This window comes from Vicugna pacos, chromosome 17 (genome assembly GCF_048564905.1).
Source record: "Vicugna pacos chromosome 17, VicPac4, whole genome shotgun sequence".
NCBI lineage: Eukaryota > Metazoa > Chordata > Mammalia > Artiodactyla > Camelidae > Vicugna > Vicugna pacos.
In genome coordinates, this window is record NC_133003.1 from 15,265,180 (window position 1) to 15,285,831 (window position 20,652).

Sequence of the window (20,652 nt, forward strand, 5' to 3'; positions counted from 1 at the left end):
CTATTTTCTCTTTGTTCACTGGAACACCTTCAAGAAAGAATAAAATCCATGAAATACCAAGCCTTACAAACAGAACAACTCAAAGAGAAACTCAAAAACTAAAATCGGGCCCAGTGGACCCTGGTACTGTGCCAAGGGTTGTCTTATGAGAATTCCATACACATCTGCCCAATTTAAGGTGAAGAGTAAATAGAATGAGAGTTTCCATGTCCATGTCTTCCTAGAGTTCCCCAGGCCTGGTCAGGGCTCGACTCATAGAAGGGGCTTAGGAGAGATTCACCAAATAGATACAGGAGCCAGAGATGTAATTATGTAAGTATCAAGGGGATGTCACATAATATTCCTTACACATGTGCAAAGACTGCACCACCTTAAAATCTTTGTGATTTGTCTAGAATACTGTTCTTCCCTCTCTCCCTTTTAGCTGGGTAATGGCTACACTTTGAATCTCAACTCAAACATCACCTCCATGGGGGTGCTTTCCCTCTCAGCCCTGCGATCAAGTGCTTCACAGTAGAACCTCCCTCCCCAGCCCCTGCTCCTCTGCACTTTCCAGGGTATTATGTGTCTCCTCCACTAGGGGGCGGCAGGGGCCGCCAGGCAGGGTTGCTCAGCCCTGCGTCCGCAGCACCCGCACAGTGCTGCCCCCTAGTGGGAACTCAATAAGTCTCTTGCGAATGAAAAAGCACTGAACGCAAACCCATTTCTGAGTATAGATACTCACCTGCCTAAAACTTTTTAACAGTGTTAAGATGCATGTGTTTGAGAAAGGAAAAGGAAAAAGAGAAAGCCCGTCCATAGGGAAAGCAGATCAGGTGAGAGAGCTTTACCTTCCTGGACTGCCCTTTACTCGGGGATTGTTGGGAACGGCCAGCAGCGTGATTGTGGCAGAAGCGTTCTCAGCTCGTGACTCTGGCTTTCATTTAGATGTCAGCTGGCTTCTCAGAGACTGACACCAGCAATGAGGCTCGGCACCCCCGGGCCGGCACAGACGCTGCGGAGGAGAAACTGAGAAACAGGTTGTATGAGTTGGCGATGAAAATGAGTGAGAAGGAGACTTCTTCAGGGGATGACCAGGAGTCCGAGCCCAAGACAGAGTCTGAGAACCAGAAGGAAAGTCTGTCCTCTGAAGACAACAGCCAGAGCGTCCAGGAAGAGCTGAAGAAGGTAAGGGCTGTGAAACCACCTGTGGATGGATGGGTTTCTGCAGCTGGGGTGTGGAGGACGGTTCTCCATCTGTGCAAAGATGTGCTGGGCCCCCAGAGAGCGCTCCCTGAAATGCTCATCCCTGTGCACTTGCGGGAGCCCAAGAAAACCCCACTTGATTAGCCCTGAGTGATTCAATCAGGAAAATAGCAGTCTGTGTCTTCGGGAGTCTCCCAAGACCCCTCATCTACTGTCCTTCACTGAGACAGCCCTTCAGTTCTGCGTCTGTACTGTGGTACCTGTGGTCTCTCCCACTGGTAAAGAGCGCTGTTACTTCCCGCCCCACCCCCTCCGCAAGCAGTGTGTCCTGTGGATTGAGCACATCTAGCCAGTCCTCTTTCAGCCAGTGAGGAGGCGTCACTGCATAGTGTAAAGTCTTTTTGTTGCAAGTGGCCTTCTGCATCATTCATCTCTGCGGTTTCAGATTTGGGCTTGTTTGTCTTAGCCTCAAATCCTTTCTCAGACAAAACCTTACGTGGAATCCCAGTGTTTTAAACAGATAGAAGCACTGCTGCTCTTGGGGTCCCCAAATCCCTAACCACTTGATCGTCTGTCCCACTGTCCTCCCTTCCTTCTCTGAAGCCGGCCTCCAAGGTCCAAGGGACATTGTGTGAAAACCACAGAAAACAGACCCTACCTCAGGCAGAAAAGGATCCCAGACCCTCTGCCCACCATCCTCCGGTGTGTACACGGCTTCCTGCTACAGCTCCTCCAGGCACCTTCATGCTAGACTCAGCCCCTTGGTCAGGATGTCCCTGCTGCCTCCAGTGGGAAGAGAAGCTAGAATGTGCTGAGTGTCTCTTATGTGCCTGGTGCTTTGCACATGTTAGTTCATTTAACATAAAACCTTTGAGGCAGACAGAGCCCCATTCTGCAGATGAGGAAACTGAGGCTAGTCCTGAAGGGACTTACCCAAGGCCCACGGCCAATAAGTTTCAGAGCTGAAGCTGCATCACAAACCTGCTTAGCCTCAAATCACAGGCTCCTTCCTTTACAACAAGCTGCCTCTCCTGAAACACGGGTAAGATCTCATCTGGTAACATCCCAACTTCTTTTTGTGATCAGTTTTCTCGTAATCTGAAAGTAGGCATATAAGCCAGCTAACAAGTTGCTGGTAACCCACATGTGTGGTGAATGAGCCCCTTTCATCCACTCAGCAGCCAAGGGGGGGTACCGTGCATCCTCCACAGCTGAGCCCCTGAACCCTCCAACCCTGCAGACCCTGCCTTTCCTTCACTCCCAGCCCACCCTCCAGAACCACCGAGTCCTCACTCATCAACGTGCCCGGTCCTTTGCTGGGGTCCCCATGCATCTTTCCTCCCGTGTGTCTGTGGGTGAAGAGTGGATCTCAGCCTTCACAGGCAGCCCCTCCCAGGCTCCAGCCCATCGCTGCCTCTGTGCTAATGGGCTCTCATCTTCTCTGTTATGGGAGCCGACACCCCATCATGGTCACGTGTGTCTGCTGGAACTGAGAGCCAGATGGTGATTGAAGAACATCACATCATTTCTTACCATGGCTTCACATCCAACTGGTTTTGCTGCCTGGTAGTTCCAAGACTCCAGAAGCACATGCCATCCCAGTGACAGGCCAGGCCATGGGGAGTCATGCACTCCCACCGGGCCTCGCTTTCTGGAGGCCCAGCCACCCATCTGTACTGTGTGCTCCTGGGTAGACTCTGAACAGGGACAGCAGGAGAATTCTGGGCACTTGGACGAGCCCCTACCATGCCCCTAGCCGGCCCTGTGCCCTCGCTGGGCAGGAAATTTGGGGAGTTGCTTTTATTCAAACTCCCAAATGTGTCTGTTTCTCAAAGTTTAAGTCTTCCCCACCGTCTGCCATGAATCAGTGGATTAAACTGTCAGCCAGATATGACTCGCTGTGTGTAAAAATCCAGAGAGCAAACAGAAAAGATAATTCACATATTTTTCCCCATCAGGCATGGGCAACTGTGACTAAAGGAAAACAGAAATAGAGTTTCATATACTGAAGATTATTTAGAAGCAGGAGGGAACAGAGATGGGCTTCAGGGTTAGACTGAATGTGAACCACAACCATGCAGTTTGCAAGCGCTGGACTTCGGTTCTGAGCCACTGCCATTCCCTGCCTCCCAGCTGCTCTTCTCAGCCCCTCCAGTCCTTTCTCCTTTCAGCAGCTGGAGCTGCCCTGCAATCCTTGACCTTAAGCACGTTGACAAGTTCATGCCTGCCTTGTTTTTACATCAACCCAGGACCCAGGCCCTGACGGGACAAGCACATCTTGGCCTCGTCTGTAAAGCAGGGATGGCCAGACCCCCACGTAGAGCCACGAGAGGGCTGAGTTATGCAGCACAGAGGCAGCGCGGAGCCGGAGCCCAGCAAATGTCAACGACCTTGTATCCCCTTTAACAAACTCGAGGGAAATAAACTTCACTGTCGTGCTGGCAGTGAAGCAGCAGCTCAGGGCCTCTTTCCAGTCCGCGCCCGCCGTGTCAGGCTGCAGGTCTGCATGGCCCCAGCGCCCCCCTCCACTCTCACCCTCCACGAATCCCGGCATGGCCTTGCTCAGGTGCCTGCATCAAACAGGAGCTCCACCCAGGAAGGGAAGAAAAATGACCTCGGGGAAACACACAGACCAGTGGGTTTAATTTTGGAACCAAACTAAACTGCAAAGCGCACATTTTTTAAAACTTCATTTCTATCACCACCATTGGAAAAAAAAATCTTAATTTTTGTAGATGACCATGACCATCAAATTCTAGATGATTTAAGAACACGAACATTCCTGGAGTTCAGTTCTCTAATCTCCGTAATATTCCGGGTTTCAGTTTATTTCATATGCTAATTTATTAGGTCCGTGCTCCAGTTTCCTTCCACAATTCTGTGCCACCCTCTTTCATCAAGTCACTCTTCGGGGACAGGAGTCTGTTCGTGGAGAATGTCTTTTGACGAGCTGTAGAGGCCTCGCCAGAGCGCCTTATGTTTCGTGAGAACTGAAACATATTTGCACTGAATTTTTCTAGCAGATTTCTGTCAACTATTTAGGAGGACATATGGCGTTTCTTTTCTTACCTTTGAGAAGGAAAAAAAAAATACATGAAATCAGGGCATTTGGACAAATTTCCTTGCTTGCTGTGGTGGTTTGATAGAAGCATTTCATAAAGCCAAGCCAGCATCTGTAATGTGGGACAGAAAAGCAGTGAGCGGGCAATGGGGTCTGCAGAGTTCCTCAGAGACCGCATTCTTGTTCACTGCCTGCCTCTGGCGGCTCCGTCCCAGGGCGGCTCAGTGAGGCTCAGAACAGAAGCTGGTCACTCGGCAGATCTCGGGCCCTGTTGTGTGGCTTGGTCACTGGTGTGCAGGTCAGCGAGCTCGTTCTGACTGCTGTCACTCGGTGGAGGCCGCAGGCCCTCTTCTCGCTGACCCGCTGTTCCCAGATCTGATTATTCAGTCAGATTCTGTCCCAACGTCCCTTTCTGCAGTCCGTGGGTACAGGGAATGATGCGCGTGGAGGAGGCGGTGTGACAGGTGGGAAGGAGCGTGGGCTTCGGAGACCAGTCTCTGGGCTCAAATCCCAGCTCTGCATCTTCCCTGAGCCACGGTTTCTTCGTCTCTAAAGATGGGATGAGAACAGCCATCGTGTCAGGCTGTCGTGAGGGTCATGGGAAATCATTAGACGTCTGGAGCCCAGGAGGGACACTAACACAAACGCTAAGCTAGCTTGCTTGCTTGCTTGCTTGCTTGCTTCCTTCCTCCCTTCCTCTCTTCCTCTCTTCCTCTCTTCCCCACTAAAGGGCTCTCTCAGGAGCCAGGCGTCCGAGGAGAAAAGGTGTGGCCCGTATGCATTTTATGCACCTTGAACATTGAAAGCCTCTTCTCCTCTGCCTGAAACTCCTGTGCGGGAACCAGTGCGCCTTTAGAAGATCCCTGGTAAAGTTCTCCCTGCTCCTGGGGACGCGCCCAGCGCCCTTCTCGCCCCTAAGGAGCGTTCATTTATCTCAGGGCTAGAAGGAAGACTGGAGGGCCCCCATATTTACCTCCTTCTCATTTTAACTAAAGCCGGCTCTGAAGGCTGTGCCCCCCACTCCCACTGCAAACCCGCTCGGGAAACATGACAGCAGAAATACTGGATCCAAAGCAAAGACTGAACAAATGACTTGGGGGTTACTCCGTTCTGGCATTTGGTAATCCCTCGGTCTCTTGGGCAGTGAGAAAGGAGCTTTGAAATACTATATTTTTCCTTATTTCAAAAGCCTAATGAACTCTGCTCTCTTGCCCAGTGTTTAAAGCTGCTCTAATGGCCTGGGTTTCTTCCAGATCACTAAGCCGGAAAGCATGGCGTCTCCCTGCCCAGGTGTCGTCTCCCACAGGGCCCGCGATTCAGCGAGACCAGGGCCAACGTGTGACACCCAGGGCCCACGCACTTTTGCCTTTGTGGACCCTTTCCTCCATAGAAAAAAAAATTCAATCATATTTTACAACTGTGCAGGTATAAAGATTAATATTGTGTATTAAAACACATGCTTGGACCTAAGAGCTCATTTTTCCTTCTGCTTTTGAAAGAAATTAAAACATTTTCATGGACCCCTAAGAGAATGCTGGGCCCTAGGCTCCCTGACTGCCGAGCCCAGTGGGGAAGGAGGCCCTTTGCCAGACGGGACAGGCCCCTGTTTCGTAGACTGACCCGTGGACCTCGATGCATACTGCCTGCTTCTGAATCTCACAAAACCCCTAATGTCAGTGTCCCTTCAGTTTCCATCTGTTTAGCCTTTTTGTTCTTGTTACAGGTGTCAGAACAGTCCCCTGGGTGGAGCTGTGAAGTGGCCTCTTCTGCCCCAGAAACCTGTACACATCATTTAATCCTCAAATGTGTTAGATTTAATCCCGCACATTGTATGAGATGCTATCATATCAAGACTTAGACTGTATCAAGCTCCATAAATGGATCCCCCAGGCCTCTGTTGCAGCCCCTGGTCATCACACACGGCCAGATGCTGAATCTATCTTGGTGCAGCTGAGACTGGCAGTCACACGTGTGCAAGCGCCCAAGGGTAGAGCTGGGGCTGGGACCAGCCCTCTGTCATCCCACGGTGCTCTCTTCCTAAGCCAGGCCTCTAACGAGCTCCCGCTGCTCACGTGTTCACAAGCTTGAGCTGCTCTGGTAAGGGGCATTCCGGCCTGTTGAAATGAGTTTGCGTTTCTTTGTACAACACAAAGCTTCGAAATGAATGACGGCCCTGGAAAGTTCTCAGGAGAATTTGCAAGGCTTGCTGATACGCAGGGACATCTGGTGTTTAGGATGAAAACATTTTCCTCTTTAGAATTCTGTAGACTCAGGAGCTCCCCTGGCAACTCTGCATGCCGCACGTCTTTGGGAAATAGCTTGTGAGGGAGACTTTGTTTCCAGCAGCACATGTTATAGGATGAGAAAGGCCACGGCTCCGGCATGAGGAGATTGCGCTCACCAAAGTGTGTGGGTAGTGAGACAACAAGTAAAGAAGCCGCCTCTGCCCTGCGGCCCCTGCACAGAATAGAAATGATGCAGGTGTGGTTTATGACTTGGGTCCTGGTCGCCTTCTTTCTTGGGTCCACTTGGATGGCCACCGTGGCGGGGCGCCCGCCTCAGGGCACCCGTCACCGCCTTAGAGGTCTGCATCCGTCATGTTGCTGGTTATACTTGGGCAGGAGGCCTGAGGCTTTGCTGAGGTGGACCCTCGTCTTGCTGCCTCACTGAAGGGTGCTGAAGGAAGCACTGGAGCTTTCTCCTCACCTTCTGTGCCCCGAGCGTGGGCGGGCGGTCGTGAAGCTGACGTCATGGATTTGATGTTCCACGTGGGGCTGTGACGCAGACTGGACCCTGGGGGTGGACACTCAGGCTCTCAGTGGACACCATTCATGGTTGGGAGACAGAGGAGTGTGGGTGCATCAGGGCAAACACACCAGGGGCTGAAAGCACCTGCTTCACCCTGGAGAAGCCATATTGGCTCCACTGGGCATTTTAAAAGGGAGTCCGTTGTGTACCTGGTGCTTAATAAGTGTGTTGTTTACTTTGCATTTCTTTGATCACTAGAAGTTGGAATTTGGTTGCTGCCATTCTCATTCCATCATCCATGGGGCCCTTTTTGAGGCCAACCTTGCTGTTCAGCAGTAGCTCTGATTCTGTCGTTGATTTTCTCTGCACTTTCACCTCTCCCCGTTTTTTGATGTCATCAGCCTGTCCCATTTGATTCATCTTGGAATTGACGTCTGGAGTGATGTCGGCGGCCATAACAGAGTGCTCTCTCTGGCTCGCGAATCGTGCTTGGTTTGTGCCATTCAGCCTAGGTCTCTGGGGTTGTACGCCGTAAAGCAGAAAGGCTCCTTTAGATTTTCATTTCTCCCACACGCAGGGCTCCTTGCCAGCACCTCTGAATCCCCAGCAGCTCTTCGTCTGAACGAAACTCTGTCCGGTGCTAAATATAGCTTTATCTCACACGATTTGTAGAAGGTGCCTTCTACTTTTAAATCCAGACTGAGCAGGGAACAGGACATTTACATAAGAAGTCGGTGCTAGCCTGGTAACAAATCTTCTAATCTCTTTATTGGGCTAGTGAGTAAACTCAGGATCAAGGAGGTTAAGTGCCCTGCCCCGGGCCAGGAGCTAATTAAATCCCAGTTATCTCACTTCCAGTAGGTTCCCTGTCCACTCCCACGCTCGCATCCAAGCAGGCAAGAAACACGCCTGTGCAACAGGCAAGACACACTTGATCCCCTAGAGGTGGGATTCGCTCCCTGCAAGTGCTTGTGGATTCCAGTTCGTGTTTCCCAGTGGAGGGCCAAACTGGGGCACCAACCAACCAGAGATCATTATGTTTCAGTCACTTCCCCAGCTGGAGGCTGGTTCCCTTGTGAAGTGGCCCAGGTCTGTACCCAGACCACAGACCTGGCAGGTGATGCTGAGGTACTCCCCACAGACCAGCGGCCGGGACTCCTCACTCTCACTTAATGACAAATGCAGATACCTTCGGGGGCCACTGTGTCAAGTGGCCGAGCTCAGGGCACACCATGGGGATAGGGGCCTCATCCATCGTTCAGTGCTTCATCCCAGCACCTGCGGCAGAGCCTGCACACCACAGGCCCCCAATAAAATAGGTGGAATCAGTGGTGGGGGCTGCAGAGAACTGGGAAGTGCTTATCTTGCAGAAGGCCTTCTTGTCAAAAAAGCATGCCTCTAGGCAATGTTTGGCTTCCAGCTTGCAGCTCCTATGATTGAATAAACAAGGCTATTTATGGATGGAAGGGAACAATGACTGCCAAGCAACTCGGATGTCCAACTTACCGCTTTGGTATGTTCAGTTGGGGTCAAGAGGCAGATCTCTTTCTGTTTAAGCACTTCTTGAGTCCTTCCCATTCATAACCTTTGCCCTTCTAACGACCCTGGGCTAACTGCAGACATGTGTGACTTCCCACTTGCCCTTCCATCATGCTGTGGTCTAACCTTGATTTTCTGAATCCCTTGGTCATGTGTATTTCTTTTCAAGAGATGGGCAAACGCACCTCCTTCTACCAACAAAGGGGCAAACTTTTAAATACAAGCTGTATTTACTAAGAGAAGGGTACCAAATTTGCTTTCAGACATACAATGTTGCCTTTTTAAAAATGGACTTAAGCAACAGTGGCAACTGTTTCATGCCAAAAAAAAATTCTGAGCCCACTTCATCTCCAAAACTTGCCACGTCGTTACAAGGTTCTGGATAATGGGAGACAACCTCTTCGAGTTTTTCCTAAGGTGAAGAGTCGGCCTGGCTCTCCCTCGGACACTTCCCTTATTCTGGTGGGTCTGTGTCACTTCCCGTCCGTCCCATTTTCCTGCTAACCCAGACCCTCCCCCCCTTTTTTGGTATGTAGCAGTCTCTTGTACCAGAAGGAGCATGACTCTTGGGTCAGTCAAGCAGCTGCCGTGGGACAGACAGGCTGGAGAGGAGTGCTCTGCACACGGGCCCTAAACCTAGGATGTATGGACAAGTGTGAGCCCACGTGCCAGAGCCCAGAGCCCAAAGCCAGCTTCTAGACTGCGGCCTCAGCCGCTAACTTGTCACTTAGACACTTTGATTCCCTGCTGAAGTTGGAGGGCTACTGAAAACTTCCTCTGGTGAGAGAAAACCTGCAGTAGAATTTGCTTGAAGGAACCAACTTTGCAGAAGTCAAACCAGAGCTATCATTAAAATTTTAGCCAGAATATATCAATCAGATAGGTACCTTGGAAGGTACCCAAAAGCATTAAAATTCCAAGTTTTCTTGAAACATTTTACTAGTTTTTTAAAAAAAAGATCACGGGCATTTGACGTCCAACTTACAAACCCTGTGACGGGATCAGTAAAGTCAATTACAGACGGACACCATTCCTGCCGAGCAACATTGACCTCCTGCTTATTCCTCGATGCTGTGTGTTCAGATGAACTCAAAGATGCAGATGGTTCTTTGTGGCCGAAGTCCCCTCTGCTCCGTTAATGACCTTGGCTCTGATCTAAACTAACTGTAATTTTGAGGCATGAATATAAAAGCAAGAAGTGACTTGTGTCCATCAGGACTATGTTCAGCCACAAATAACAGAAAACCCAGCCAACAGGAGCTCCGACAGGTAGGAATGACTTTCTTCATGTATCAAGGTTGAGTTCAGAGCAGGTGGTGCCTCACAGCGGTTCAGCTGATCGAGTGCTTTGAGGGTCCAGGCTCTTTCAGTCTTTCTGATCCATCCGACTCAGCCTTTTGGTACTACCCTTACGCTTGGGGGCTTCCTAACTGCACACCTGTGTCAAGGCAGGAAGAAGCAGGGGCAGGAGAGCATCACTGCGTCTGTTCACCTAACTAGGAGAGCAAAAGCCCCGCTAGAAACCCCAAGCAGACTTTCCCTTCGGGCTCACTGGTCGAACGATGTCATGTGACTGACCCGAGCTGCAGGGGAGGCTGGGGAATGGAGTATTGTTTCTGTTCAGCCTCAGCGGCAGAGGAAGACAAGGGAGAATGGGCTTGAGAATGGGTGTGTGTGAGGTAACACACAGTAGCCACCAAGAGACTGCAGAGAAACTCTTTCCAGCCATTTCATTGTACAGATGACAAAACTGAGTTCCAGAAACGGGAAGGCGCTTGGCCAAAGTCCCACAGCTAGATGAAGCTGGAGGCAGATCTAGAGCCCAGGCCTCCTAACTCCCAGCCCACAGCACTACCCGCTGGGCCACAGCATGAGTGTAGTCGGACAGAGTCTGTGACTGAAGCTCTGAAGGACAGTATCATCCAGAAAACGATACGATGACCATGAAACCACCGGCAGCGGGCAGAGGACCTAGGAGCTCCACGTGAGCTCTCCTCCCTCCCTAAGAACCTGAAATAATTTAGTGAGTCACAGAAGCTAAGCCGAGCCACACCGGGCCTCCTCTAAGCTCACTGAGACCGCATAGATCTTTTCAGTGCCTCACTCCGTCAGCACATCGACGTCTGTGTGTGTTACAACAGGATCGATCTCACGGTGAGCACCGTGATGACGTAGCATTTCCGTGTCACTGTTAATGTGCTGTTCTTGTCTTCTGTTCCCCTCTGTTATTGGACCAAACAGAAGTATTCTGCTGTTTCTCTCTGCAACATCTCCACAGAAGTCCTGAAGGTCATCAACGCCACGGAGGAGCTGATAGCGGAGTCTGCAGAGCCCTGGGAGTGCCCGCCTGTCCCTCCCAACAGAGAGAAGGGGGCGTTTCCTCTTGGGACAGACCAAGCGAGACTGGATGCGCAGCTGACTTCCCTGGAAGAAAACGTAAGACAGTGGGGATGTGCCGGGTCTAGGGAAGCACACATGTGAAGCAGCTGACGACGCTGTAACTCGTCACAGAGAGGGTGAGGACACACACTACAGCACGGCACACATGCTCTCAGGGGCCTTAGGCTGGCTTCCCCAGAAGCAGACCCTGAGACGAGGGTTTGCGTGCAGGTGATTTATTAGGGAAGTGCTCCCACGGGGAGGCTGATAAGGGAGTGGGGAGAGGGAAGAGGCCAAGCAAAGTTACGGTCTCAGAGCAGCTTCAGCCCAGTCCAGCAGGCAGCTCTGGGGTGCACACTGCATCTCACAGCTGCCGTGACCTGAGGCAAAGGAACTGGCCTTTCCTACAGCCAGCAGGCCGCTCAGTCTCTGCATGCGGGCAGTGTCTACGGTAGCCCAGAGGCAGCTTCGGCATAGATCTGAGCTGCTGGAAACGAAAGCGCACTGCAGCCTGGGAGCAGGGAGGGAGGCGTGCAGAGATCATGTAAGGGACCCGTGGGGATCGAGGTAGGTCGCGGCCAGTGATGCTACAGACAATAAGAGTGGTTGCCAACAGAACTGAGGTCACTACAGCGGGTCTGGTCTGCCCTGATGCACAGACAGGTCTGCTCCTAGTGGATTTTTCTACCCTTCCAACTGGTGAGAAAAAGAATGTAACAGATTCTTACACATAAATATCTACAGTTATTGTTGAGACCTTAGGAACGGTCCAATGAGAATTTTCCAACACTGGGAACCAGGGGTGACACGGAGAAGTGTGGATGTCACCACCCGGGCCGTAGCCACCTTCTCCAGTTGGCCTAGTCCTGGTACCAGACCCGGTCAGTTGATTCCATCTTTCCAGACCCAGCAGAAGCAACCGTGATTTGGAGATGCTGTTAATAATGGTGTTCTCAAAAATCAGGAAATGTTATCAGAGAGATTTTTTTTTCCCCAGAATTTGAAACAACAAATCAAAATGAGTCAAGGCTGAAAAAAAAACCATTACTTTCCCTTTGAAGGTTGCAGACTCTCTTAAGCATATGTCTACCTGACCTCTCACCTCACTTTGTTGCCCTTCTGTGCACGCATCTCCCATTAGATCAGCACCCTTGACATTCTGGGTTAGACAGTTCTTTGTGGCAGCGACTGTCCTGTACACTGTAGGATGTTAGTGGCATCCCTGGATTCTACCCCCAGCTGCAGCATCCTCCTACTGTGACGATCAAAAATGTCTCCAGACATTGTCAGATGTTAGAGGGTAGAGGAGGGGAGACGGGCACAGTCATGCCCAGACCAGGAACCACATATATAAATCCCTACAGACTGGGACCTGCCGCCTGTCCTGTCTACGGCCCTAGCCCTCGGCCCAGAGCCTGACACAGAGGTGCCCAAGGAACAGTTAGCTGATGTGTGATTACATCAGATGAGTCAAGTCTTTAAATAACACAGTTCTTTCGGGTGCTGATAGTCCTAAAATGGCCCTAATCCTGCACACACAGAATCAAAAAGATTAAAATAAAGAAAGGTAAGGTTCACCAGGAAAAAAACGCATTTTTTTTTACAAAGTATGGTATCAAAAAAACTTACAATGGATGAAAGAATCCAGATTTAAATAACAACAGTCAGTCCCCATGACACATTTAAAGCAAAGACAGCATGCATTTTTTTTTTCCCTCTAAGGAATATGTTGAAAAATACAATGGCCTTCTTGGAGTTTTTATTTTGTAAGATCTTTCTGTGGTACATCATGTTCCTTTTGGGAGTTCATTAACGCTTTGAGTTCAAAACACATCCACTTCGCCACTGATTCAGGATGTCAGAAACCCCAGCAGGGATGTGTGCTGGAGGGCTGGGGAGTGCAACTTATTGCTCCCTGTCCAGCTCCTCTATCAAGATGCCTCTCCTGTTCCCAAAGAGTTAACTGCCTACTTCCACCTCCTTCCCTGCCCCCAGCCAGCTTTTCAAATTTTCCCTCAGAAGAGACTCCATCTATGCTCCTTTGAATTCTGTGGGTCTCTGAGTCACAGAAGGAGTGACTCTTTTCTTTATCCCTCCAGCTCACCAGATCACAGAACCATGGGCAGGTTGGAATTCAGTTGAGGGGCAGAAGGGCAGGGCTGAATCTTAAACTGGCCTCTGGGTGCAGCTGATTTAATTAAACCGTGGCTTTTGTCTGTGTGCTAAAGAGCGCTCCTCTGTGCTCCGCTGCCTCTCCTTTGTGCTGAGGAGCCCGGGCGCTGGCAGAAATGGATGCAGCAACGCTTAGTCTCCCCTTCTGAACGCTGGCTTCCTTTCGCAGACCAGGCGTCTGAGATAAGAGAACATTTGCAAGACAATGTTCACCTTTAAGAAGGCTTCCGAGCTACGTAAGATAAAACAAAAAAATGTGACATTCGTGTGTCTCTGGTTTTCATAAACTGCCTTGTTAATCCTCTTAGTTAGAGTAGGACATGAGGATTTTAGAATTTTCTTAGTCTCTTAGCTTTGACACTGTCACCAGCTGCCTGGCAGTGACATCAGCCCTGTCTCCCCTACAGGCTGGAGGAAGCCCGGACCAACAGTCCCAGCCTCCCCCGCACAAGCAGTGGGGGCTCAGTCCCCACGACTGTTATGTCGGGTCTCTTGTATTTGAAGCTCTTGCTGAGAGCTGTGAAGCACAGGGTTCTTCTCCACCTGTAGGGGTCTGGCTGGAAGAGGATTTCAGGGAGTGTTAACTGAGGTGTGGGCCAGGTTAAGGGACGCTGTAGTCCCAAGAGTAGCAGTAGGAGGAAGGGGTCACCACCCCCAGGCAGTGCAGCTCAGGGAGAACCAGGGCAAGGAAGAGCGCCCCCTAGTGGGAGCTGCCACCATGGCGCCCAGGAAGGGGAGAGTAGAGGAAGAAAGGCTCTAACTTCTCTCTCCTGCTACCTTGGATCTCCTGCTGGTGCTTCCCACTACTGGCCAAACCCATCCTGGCCAGCAAGGGAGCCTTAGATCCGTGTTCTGTTCTCTGCGAGCCTGATCTATATGAACGTTAACCCCAAGCTCCTCCTCCTCCTTAGAGCTTTACATGCATTGATTAAACCTCATGAGCCTCACTTTAATTATTTCCTTTAGACACATCTGGTTCTTTGTGCTGTCTTATTTCACCACATAATTAATTAGGCTGAAGGAGTGTTTGTTTCATTCACCCTGGCTGGCACTCCTTAGCCTGAACTGTTCCAATGATTTTACTTTGCCCACTTTTATGAGAATCACCTTATAAACTCACAAGCCAAAATAATTTTATTTTTAATTTTCCCTTAGATTACTTCTTTTATCTTATTTTCTCTTTAATCTTCAATAGCTCTCAAAAAAAGTCCTGGAAGTTAACACAACACTGTAAATTTACTATACTTAAATTTAAAAAAAAGTTTTAATTAACCATGAAGATTTTATGTTTCTCAAAACCACACTATTTTCTAAGAAAATTAATATTTTCCTACTACAAATTTCAGGTTCATTTCATTCCCTTAACCAGATTCAAGCAAGCTGACATTAGTTAATCAGAAATAATTCACTCAAAATTTGTCATTATTTTAAATTAATTTCACCTCTTTCATGGTTTCTGACTTGTTCTCAATTACCAAATGCCAACTAGAAATTTTTACTGGAAAAACGACATCATGAGTTTTTCTCTTTATTTCTTCTGTCTTCATATTGTTGTTACAGTCGCTGGACAAATTCACAATTTATATAGCTGATGTCATGTCTTTTTGTACTATTTTATCGTATTTTTAAAACTTACAACTTGTTTTCTTGCACGAAAGGTTGGGGGAAGAGGTGTGGTTGACAGTGAGGGGAGTGGCAAGACATCAGGCTACCACTTCAGTGTGAAGAATGTCTGTGAACGGGGATTCCCCGTCTCTTCCCCGAGAAGTTGAGCCCAGTGCTCTCTCCCTCCCCTGAAAGGGCCCCACTGGTCCTGGGACCACAGATGTGAGCTCAAAGGTACATCCGTGCCTCCTCTACAGGTGTACCTGGCGGCAGGCACCGTGTACGGACTGGAAGGCCAGCTGAGTGAGCTAGAGGATGCCGCCCGCTGCATCCACAGTGGCACTGATGAGACTGAACTGGCAGATCTGGAGGACCAAGTGGCCACGGCGGCAGCCCAAGTCCACCACGCTGAGATCCAGGTACGAACGCTCCTCTCTGCCCAGATGGGGGGCCACCTGGCAAAAGGAGAGGGTGCCCCATCTTGCACAGGAATCATTTCAAAGCCTTTGTATCCATCAGATCCTGCCATCTCCAGCAGACCTGCATGGACATGGTCCTTCCAGGTGGATTCCACCAAATCCTTTCTTAAAGTGCAGCTCTCTTCTCCCCACATTACAGCCTTGGGAATACACATCTTTAAAACCTGTGCCATTTTCTTTTCCTCTTTGACAAATTCTCTGACACAAGACCCCATCCCCTAACCTTTATCACACTGTTTACTTATTTAATGCCAGCTTTCCCCACTATGCACTGAAAGCTCCCTGAAGACAGCAGTTGTGCTTAACCTCATGACTGTATTTCATCCTTTCAGCAACCTCATGAGGTGACTACTGTTATTCTTCCCTGCTTATATCTGGGGAAACTGAGGCTCAGAATGTTTAAACCAAAGTCAGATAGCTAGAAACGGATGAAGCCAGGATTTTAACCCAAGTCTTCCTGACGCCACCACCATTCTTCACCAGTCTGTGCTGGGTGGTTTCCTGAGAAATGTGCAGGTCCTGCCCAGGCGCCTGTCCACTGGTGTAAGAGCTCCTACTTCGCCTGGGGGTTGCCAGCCTGCCATCAGCTCTGTGATGATCTTCCCAGCGTGGGAAATGTTATGAGCGTGGAGACCCTCCTTGTCCTGCAGTTGCTGCCAAAGAACAAAGCCTTAGACTCCCTGCTGTCTTGTCCAAAGCGGACTCTCACAGAAGATGTGACAGGTGTCCTGCAGGATGACAGGAAGGTCCCCACCGAGGTGTGCTTCCATTAGGTCAGATTCTAGGGACGCTTTCACCTTGGAGCTGACCTTTGGGACAGGACTGACCGGCACTGAAGGAGGCTGCAGGATGACCCACGGGGAGGGGTGCGGACGCCATCCGCTGTGCCCTGGCAGGTCCTCTCTGTGGACACTCCTGCGGAAGGTCTCTCTTAACTCTTAGTATCAGGGAAAGCTATTCTTCTGGTCTTTATCTTGTGGACAGAGAGTCCTACACTGATCTTTTCACTTTAGCTCCCAGGAAATTTGGAGCTGAATTGGTCATTCCCTTCTAGCAAGTGTAAGGGTTCCTGGATATGCAGTCTTAGGAATTAATGGAATACAATTAGAGAGAGAGAGAGAAAATGCAGGCAAAGCAGCCCTCAGTATCTTCCTTTCCTCTTTCTCCATCCTTTGCCCTATGGACTAAAACTGGGGAAATTAACCCCTTCTTATTCCAGAACCTGGCAGTCAGCAAATCAGGAGGTCAGCCGCTTGCTCTCCCAACTGACCTGGCTCCAGGGCCGTCTGAGCAAAGCCCTCCATCAGGACTGCTTCCAGGAAGAAATGCGAACAGCTGATGACAGTGTAGCCTGCGGGCTTTCTCGGAGGCTTGTGCTGCTTATTGGTCTATAAACCAAAGGAACGCAGTTCTCACTGTGAAACTGGAGGAATCAGAACAGAAAGGCGCCTGGGGGCCGGGGCCACACGGGGCCCCTCCCAGGGGCTGGCTGCCGCAGCAGCGCATGACTGGGATTCTTTCCCCAGCTGCCACTGGCTTGGCTTTTACCTGCCCCCTCATCATCCAAGTCAGATGGCCACTCCTCCCGGATAGGGGAAGCATCTACTGTGTTTACTGATCTTTCACATCTTCTCGCTATACTTCCTACAGCACCTTTCCCGGTGGCCTTTGTCCAAAGAAGCCCTAGGTAAATGACCGCGGAATCAGAATTTGTCTTGCTCAGCACAAACAGCTTAGGGACAGGGGAGGCAATGGAGACCTCGGGGTGGGGGGCACACACCTTGGCAGCTGGGCCCGCTTACAGGTTTCCCGTTCGATGCCCCAGCAGCACTCGGGCTGTGCCATCTCAGCAGGACGGCTGTGATCCCAGCCTCCTCCCTGGACTCTGCCAGTTCCTGCTGGTTCCCCAGGTGTCCCCCATGCCGGGCCAGAGCATGAGCTCGTTCCAGGCTCTCCTGTGAGATGTGGGATAGGTCACGTCCCTCTGCACCAGCTTCCTTGTCTGCAAAACCAAGAGAATGGTACCTGTGTCACAGGATTATGAGTGAAGCGTGAACGAGTTCACGTCCTCAAAGCACTCAGCGTGCTCACGGCACATAGTAACGCCCTTTCTAGGAGCCAGGACCATGTCGTCTTCACCCCTCGGGACGGGGATGGACCAGGGTTCTGAGTGGGCTCTTGTTCTCTACATCCCCCTTATCCCTCCATCTCTGTGTCCACCTCAGAGGTATATGGTTATATTTCTTTATCCATCCCCTGCTGGAAAAAATCTGAGCTCCTTCTCACCTTCCAATGTTATAGACAGGGAAAGTGGTACCCAGAGAGAGGAGGGAGTTTCTCGAGGCCACCTGGCCTCTTAATAGAGGCGATGGACTTGAACCAGGGGCCGCTGGGCCTCCCTCCTAAGACCTGGCGCTGTGGTTTTAGATTCAAGGAGTCATGGAAAAAGGAAGCAGGACATCCAAATTGTACTTGCCTTTCAAAGCTCACCACACATGCTGCCTCCCGTGGAAGCCTCTCCTGACCTCCCCACCCCTGTGCTGAGCCAGATGACCCTGGACCAGGGTTCCCATCATGTCCTGGGCTTCCGTTTATCCCTAGGGATCCTCTGGCAAAGGTGACCTGCTCTAGAGCTAACTGGAAAATTAAACTTACAAAGAAAGGCCTGTGTTTTATTTTCTCACCACAGTACTGGATAGAGACGTGCTTGGTAGAAGTTGAATGAATGAATGAGTGAATGGCATACATCAAAGCAGATTTGTTCTTTATAGATTCATAACACTTTTAACAAAGATTTTCCCCTTCTGGGCTTTCTCCCGACTGATTCTGTCTTTCTGTTGCATTAAGATTTCTGACATCGAGAGCCGGATTTCAGCCCTGACCATTGCAGGGTTAAACATAGCACCCTGTGGGCGCCTCACAAGGAAACGAGAGCAGAAGCAAAGGAACCAGGTGAGTTTGTCTCTCACTCTCTCTGTTGAAATTTTGCAAGACCCGGAAAATGTAGAAGATAAAGTATCTCTGGCTTCGCCAAGGTGTACCGATTCCTGTGTTCTGTTTGTAGGTACAAACCATAGACACATCAAGGCAGCAGAGGAGGAAGCTGCCTGCTCCACCAGTGAAAGGTATGCTTAAATCAAACCACACGGCCACCAAGGAATGAAGCCTGACTCATTCACTAGGAGTCACTGAGATCTGCGTTTGAGGACCAGATCTAATAGGGTGTTCTCACCCAGAATCGCCCTTGTGAAGAGTCTGTCTTGACTTGGACCTCCCCACCATGAAGCAGTTTTGGGGATAAGGATGTGATTTGGGAGGTAATTCCAGGAAACACTGATAAGGGAAGAGAGAAATGATTCAGGGAAGGAAATTAAGCCAATACAATGTCCCTTCATCGGTAGTTTGCTTCTTTGGGCAAATGAGGCTAAAACCTGCTAGAGATTTTTGGGAGGCAGTATTAACCGCACCTCAGAGTCTCCTACTCAGAGTAGGAACATGAGGTATTTCAACTCTCATCTTTGCTTGAAGCTTACTTCTGGTGGGGACGTTAACTCCCTGCTACTTCTGGCCCACCCCATTCATGGGCCGAGAGAGTGGTGGTGCCTGCCGTACAATGCCTGCAGGATACCGGAATGGGGACTGTCAGGGAGATGTGGGCAGGGCACCGAAAGCGTCTAACATAGACCCCCACCTGGAAGGGATTCCAGCAGTGCCAGTCACATCACCTTCATCTGCTGGACGTTTTCAGTGATTTCCTTGGATTCAGAAGCCACAGAATGATGCTGCTGAACTAGAAATTTAGACCTACAAATCAGAAGAGGAGAAAGTCAGAGGATGTGTATTTGAGTCCTGGTTCCACCATTCGTTGTTCAACATTTATTGAATGCCTACTTTATATTCCATGTATTTACATATCTAATTGTATAATATACTGTATATATTATTATACAGTTAAGATATATTATAGATCCACGATCCCTTATTTGAAACCCTTGGGGTCAACATGTGTTTCAGAATTTTCTGGTTACCTTAGAAAGGTAATATGGTACCTGAACTGTGTACTTCCTAACAGCCCCCTCACCATGGTGTCTGGGCCAGCGTCTGATAAACACATTCACATCCTTGCAGCAAAGTCTGAGAATTCATGCTCAGTGGGAGGAACAAGGACTTTAAATGGCTGCCTGTCTGTTTAAGTCAAGTTTTGCCATCAGGCAATTTTGACTCCAAAGTTACAAAGATGTGCAGTTTTTAGAGCCTTTTATGTTTCAGAATTGCAAATAAGAACTTGTGGACTGTGTTGGATCATCTCCAAGCTAGCTTTTCCCAGAAAGCCACTAAGGATGTCTTGATTTATTTGGTCCACCATAAAAATAAACACAAAGCAAAAAGATTCCACAGTCAGACCCAAGGACCAGAATGAGATGCCACGTCTGGAACAGAAGTCTGGGTCATCTGGACCCCTGGGCTTTCTTCCTTAACTGGTCCAGCTTCTAGACAATACTTATTCCTATGTGGTTTTTTTTTTTTTTAGCTGAAAAAATGGAAGCATCTTCAGTGACCACCATTAAAACATTTAATCGCAACTTCATTCTCCAAGACTCCTCGACGAACAGGACTAAAGAAAGGAAAAGTGCCACCAAGGATTTGATGGTAAGTCCCCTCTGTCTTAATGCCAGTTACTTTCACTGTTGATGGCACCTCCTTTCTGCAGTCAGAGCTCGAAGAAGCATCCTTCCTGCATGGTCTCCTGGTCGGTCTGTCGGTTAGGTGGGCGGGGGGGGGCTGCATTATACACCTAGCCGCTTGGATAAGTGTATACAGCCCCTCAGCTCTATCTCCAGCTCCTTGTAGGAACCAGGTTGGATACTAGAGAAATAAAAATTCATACACAGGAATGTAATAGTTGAGATGTAAGAGTTTTTATTCTGCTTTTGGCCCATATTCACTCTTCCTTAAATTTCTTGTTAGCCATTCATTTAATTACTTGTGTTCCTGAAAAAAAAGCCAGCAGCTGCTCATAAATGTGACAAAGGAAGGGACAAAGTAGGTAATTTGCTTAAACCTGAAATCACATAGACAGGGCTGATGGGTTACTACCCTCACACCAACAAATGCTTCAGAATTTTGGCAAATGCTTGATGCTGCTTCTATGGGAGGTGGTGATCCAGACGAATGGCCTTGGTGATACCAGGTGAGCTGAGGGCAGACGATGGCTAGGTGGCAAGACTAAAGCAAGGGGAAATCTAATCTGTTGTCTTTTACGCATCATTTGTCACTCCCTTCCCATTCCTCCCCCTCGACGTCCCTGTGTCATGAGCACAGAAGCACCAGGTAATGGCATAATGGTGGGCGTGCCCTTTTGGATTACAAATTACCACATCTCTTGGGCACCGTATGGTAACAGTGCTGCCACTCCCTTTGCCTCACTGGCCAGCCATTACCCCTGACCTTTCCAAGTCCAATTACCTGGCTCCTGGCCATTAC

The 20,652-nt window shown here is 49.6% G+C and overlaps 1 protein-coding gene and 1 long non-coding RNA gene across 25 annotated transcripts in view; one reads left to right on the plus strand and one right to left on the minus strand.

The window, feature by feature from the left end:
• MYRIP (myosin VIIA and Rab interacting protein) overlaps nucleotides 1–20,652 on the plus strand; it is a 153,755-nt gene that overhangs the window by 128,050 nt on the left and 5,053 nt on the right. For 2 of the 4 annotated variants that reach the window (XM_072941046.1, XM_072941047.1), the window contains 6 exons: nucleotides 928–1,167; nucleotides 10,775–10,969; nucleotides 14,947–15,108; nucleotides 18,016–18,120; nucleotides 18,233–18,293; nucleotides 19,700–19,818. In XM_072941046.1, coding sequence (XP_072797147.1) covers nucleotides 928–1,167; nucleotides 10,775–10,969; nucleotides 14,947–15,108; nucleotides 18,016–18,120; nucleotides 18,233–18,293; nucleotides 19,700–19,818 — 882 coding nt within the window. Of the gene's footprint in view, nucleotides 1–927; nucleotides 1,168–5,499; nucleotides 5,870–10,774; nucleotides 10,970–14,946; nucleotides 15,109–18,015; nucleotides 18,121–18,232; nucleotides 18,294–19,699; nucleotides 19,819–20,652 lie in introns of those variants that run through there. The other 2 variants (XM_072941048.1, XM_072941049.1) reach the window with 2 other exon arrangements.
• The window catches only part of LOC107033228 (uncharacterized), a 121,459-nt gene continuing 115,908 nt past the window's right edge, over nucleotides 15,102–20,652 (minus strand). For 19 of the 21 annotated variants that reach the window (XR_012060552.1, XR_012060551.1, XR_012060550.1 and 16 more), the window contains 2 exons: nucleotides 18,860–18,972; nucleotides 15,102–17,170 (listed from right to left, as the gene is read on the minus strand). This is a non-coding gene — a long non-coding RNA (uncharacterized lncRNA). The remainder of the gene's footprint in view (nucleotides 17,171–18,859; nucleotides 18,973–20,652) is intronic. The other 2 variants (XR_012060561.1, XR_012060546.1) reach the window with 2 other exon arrangements.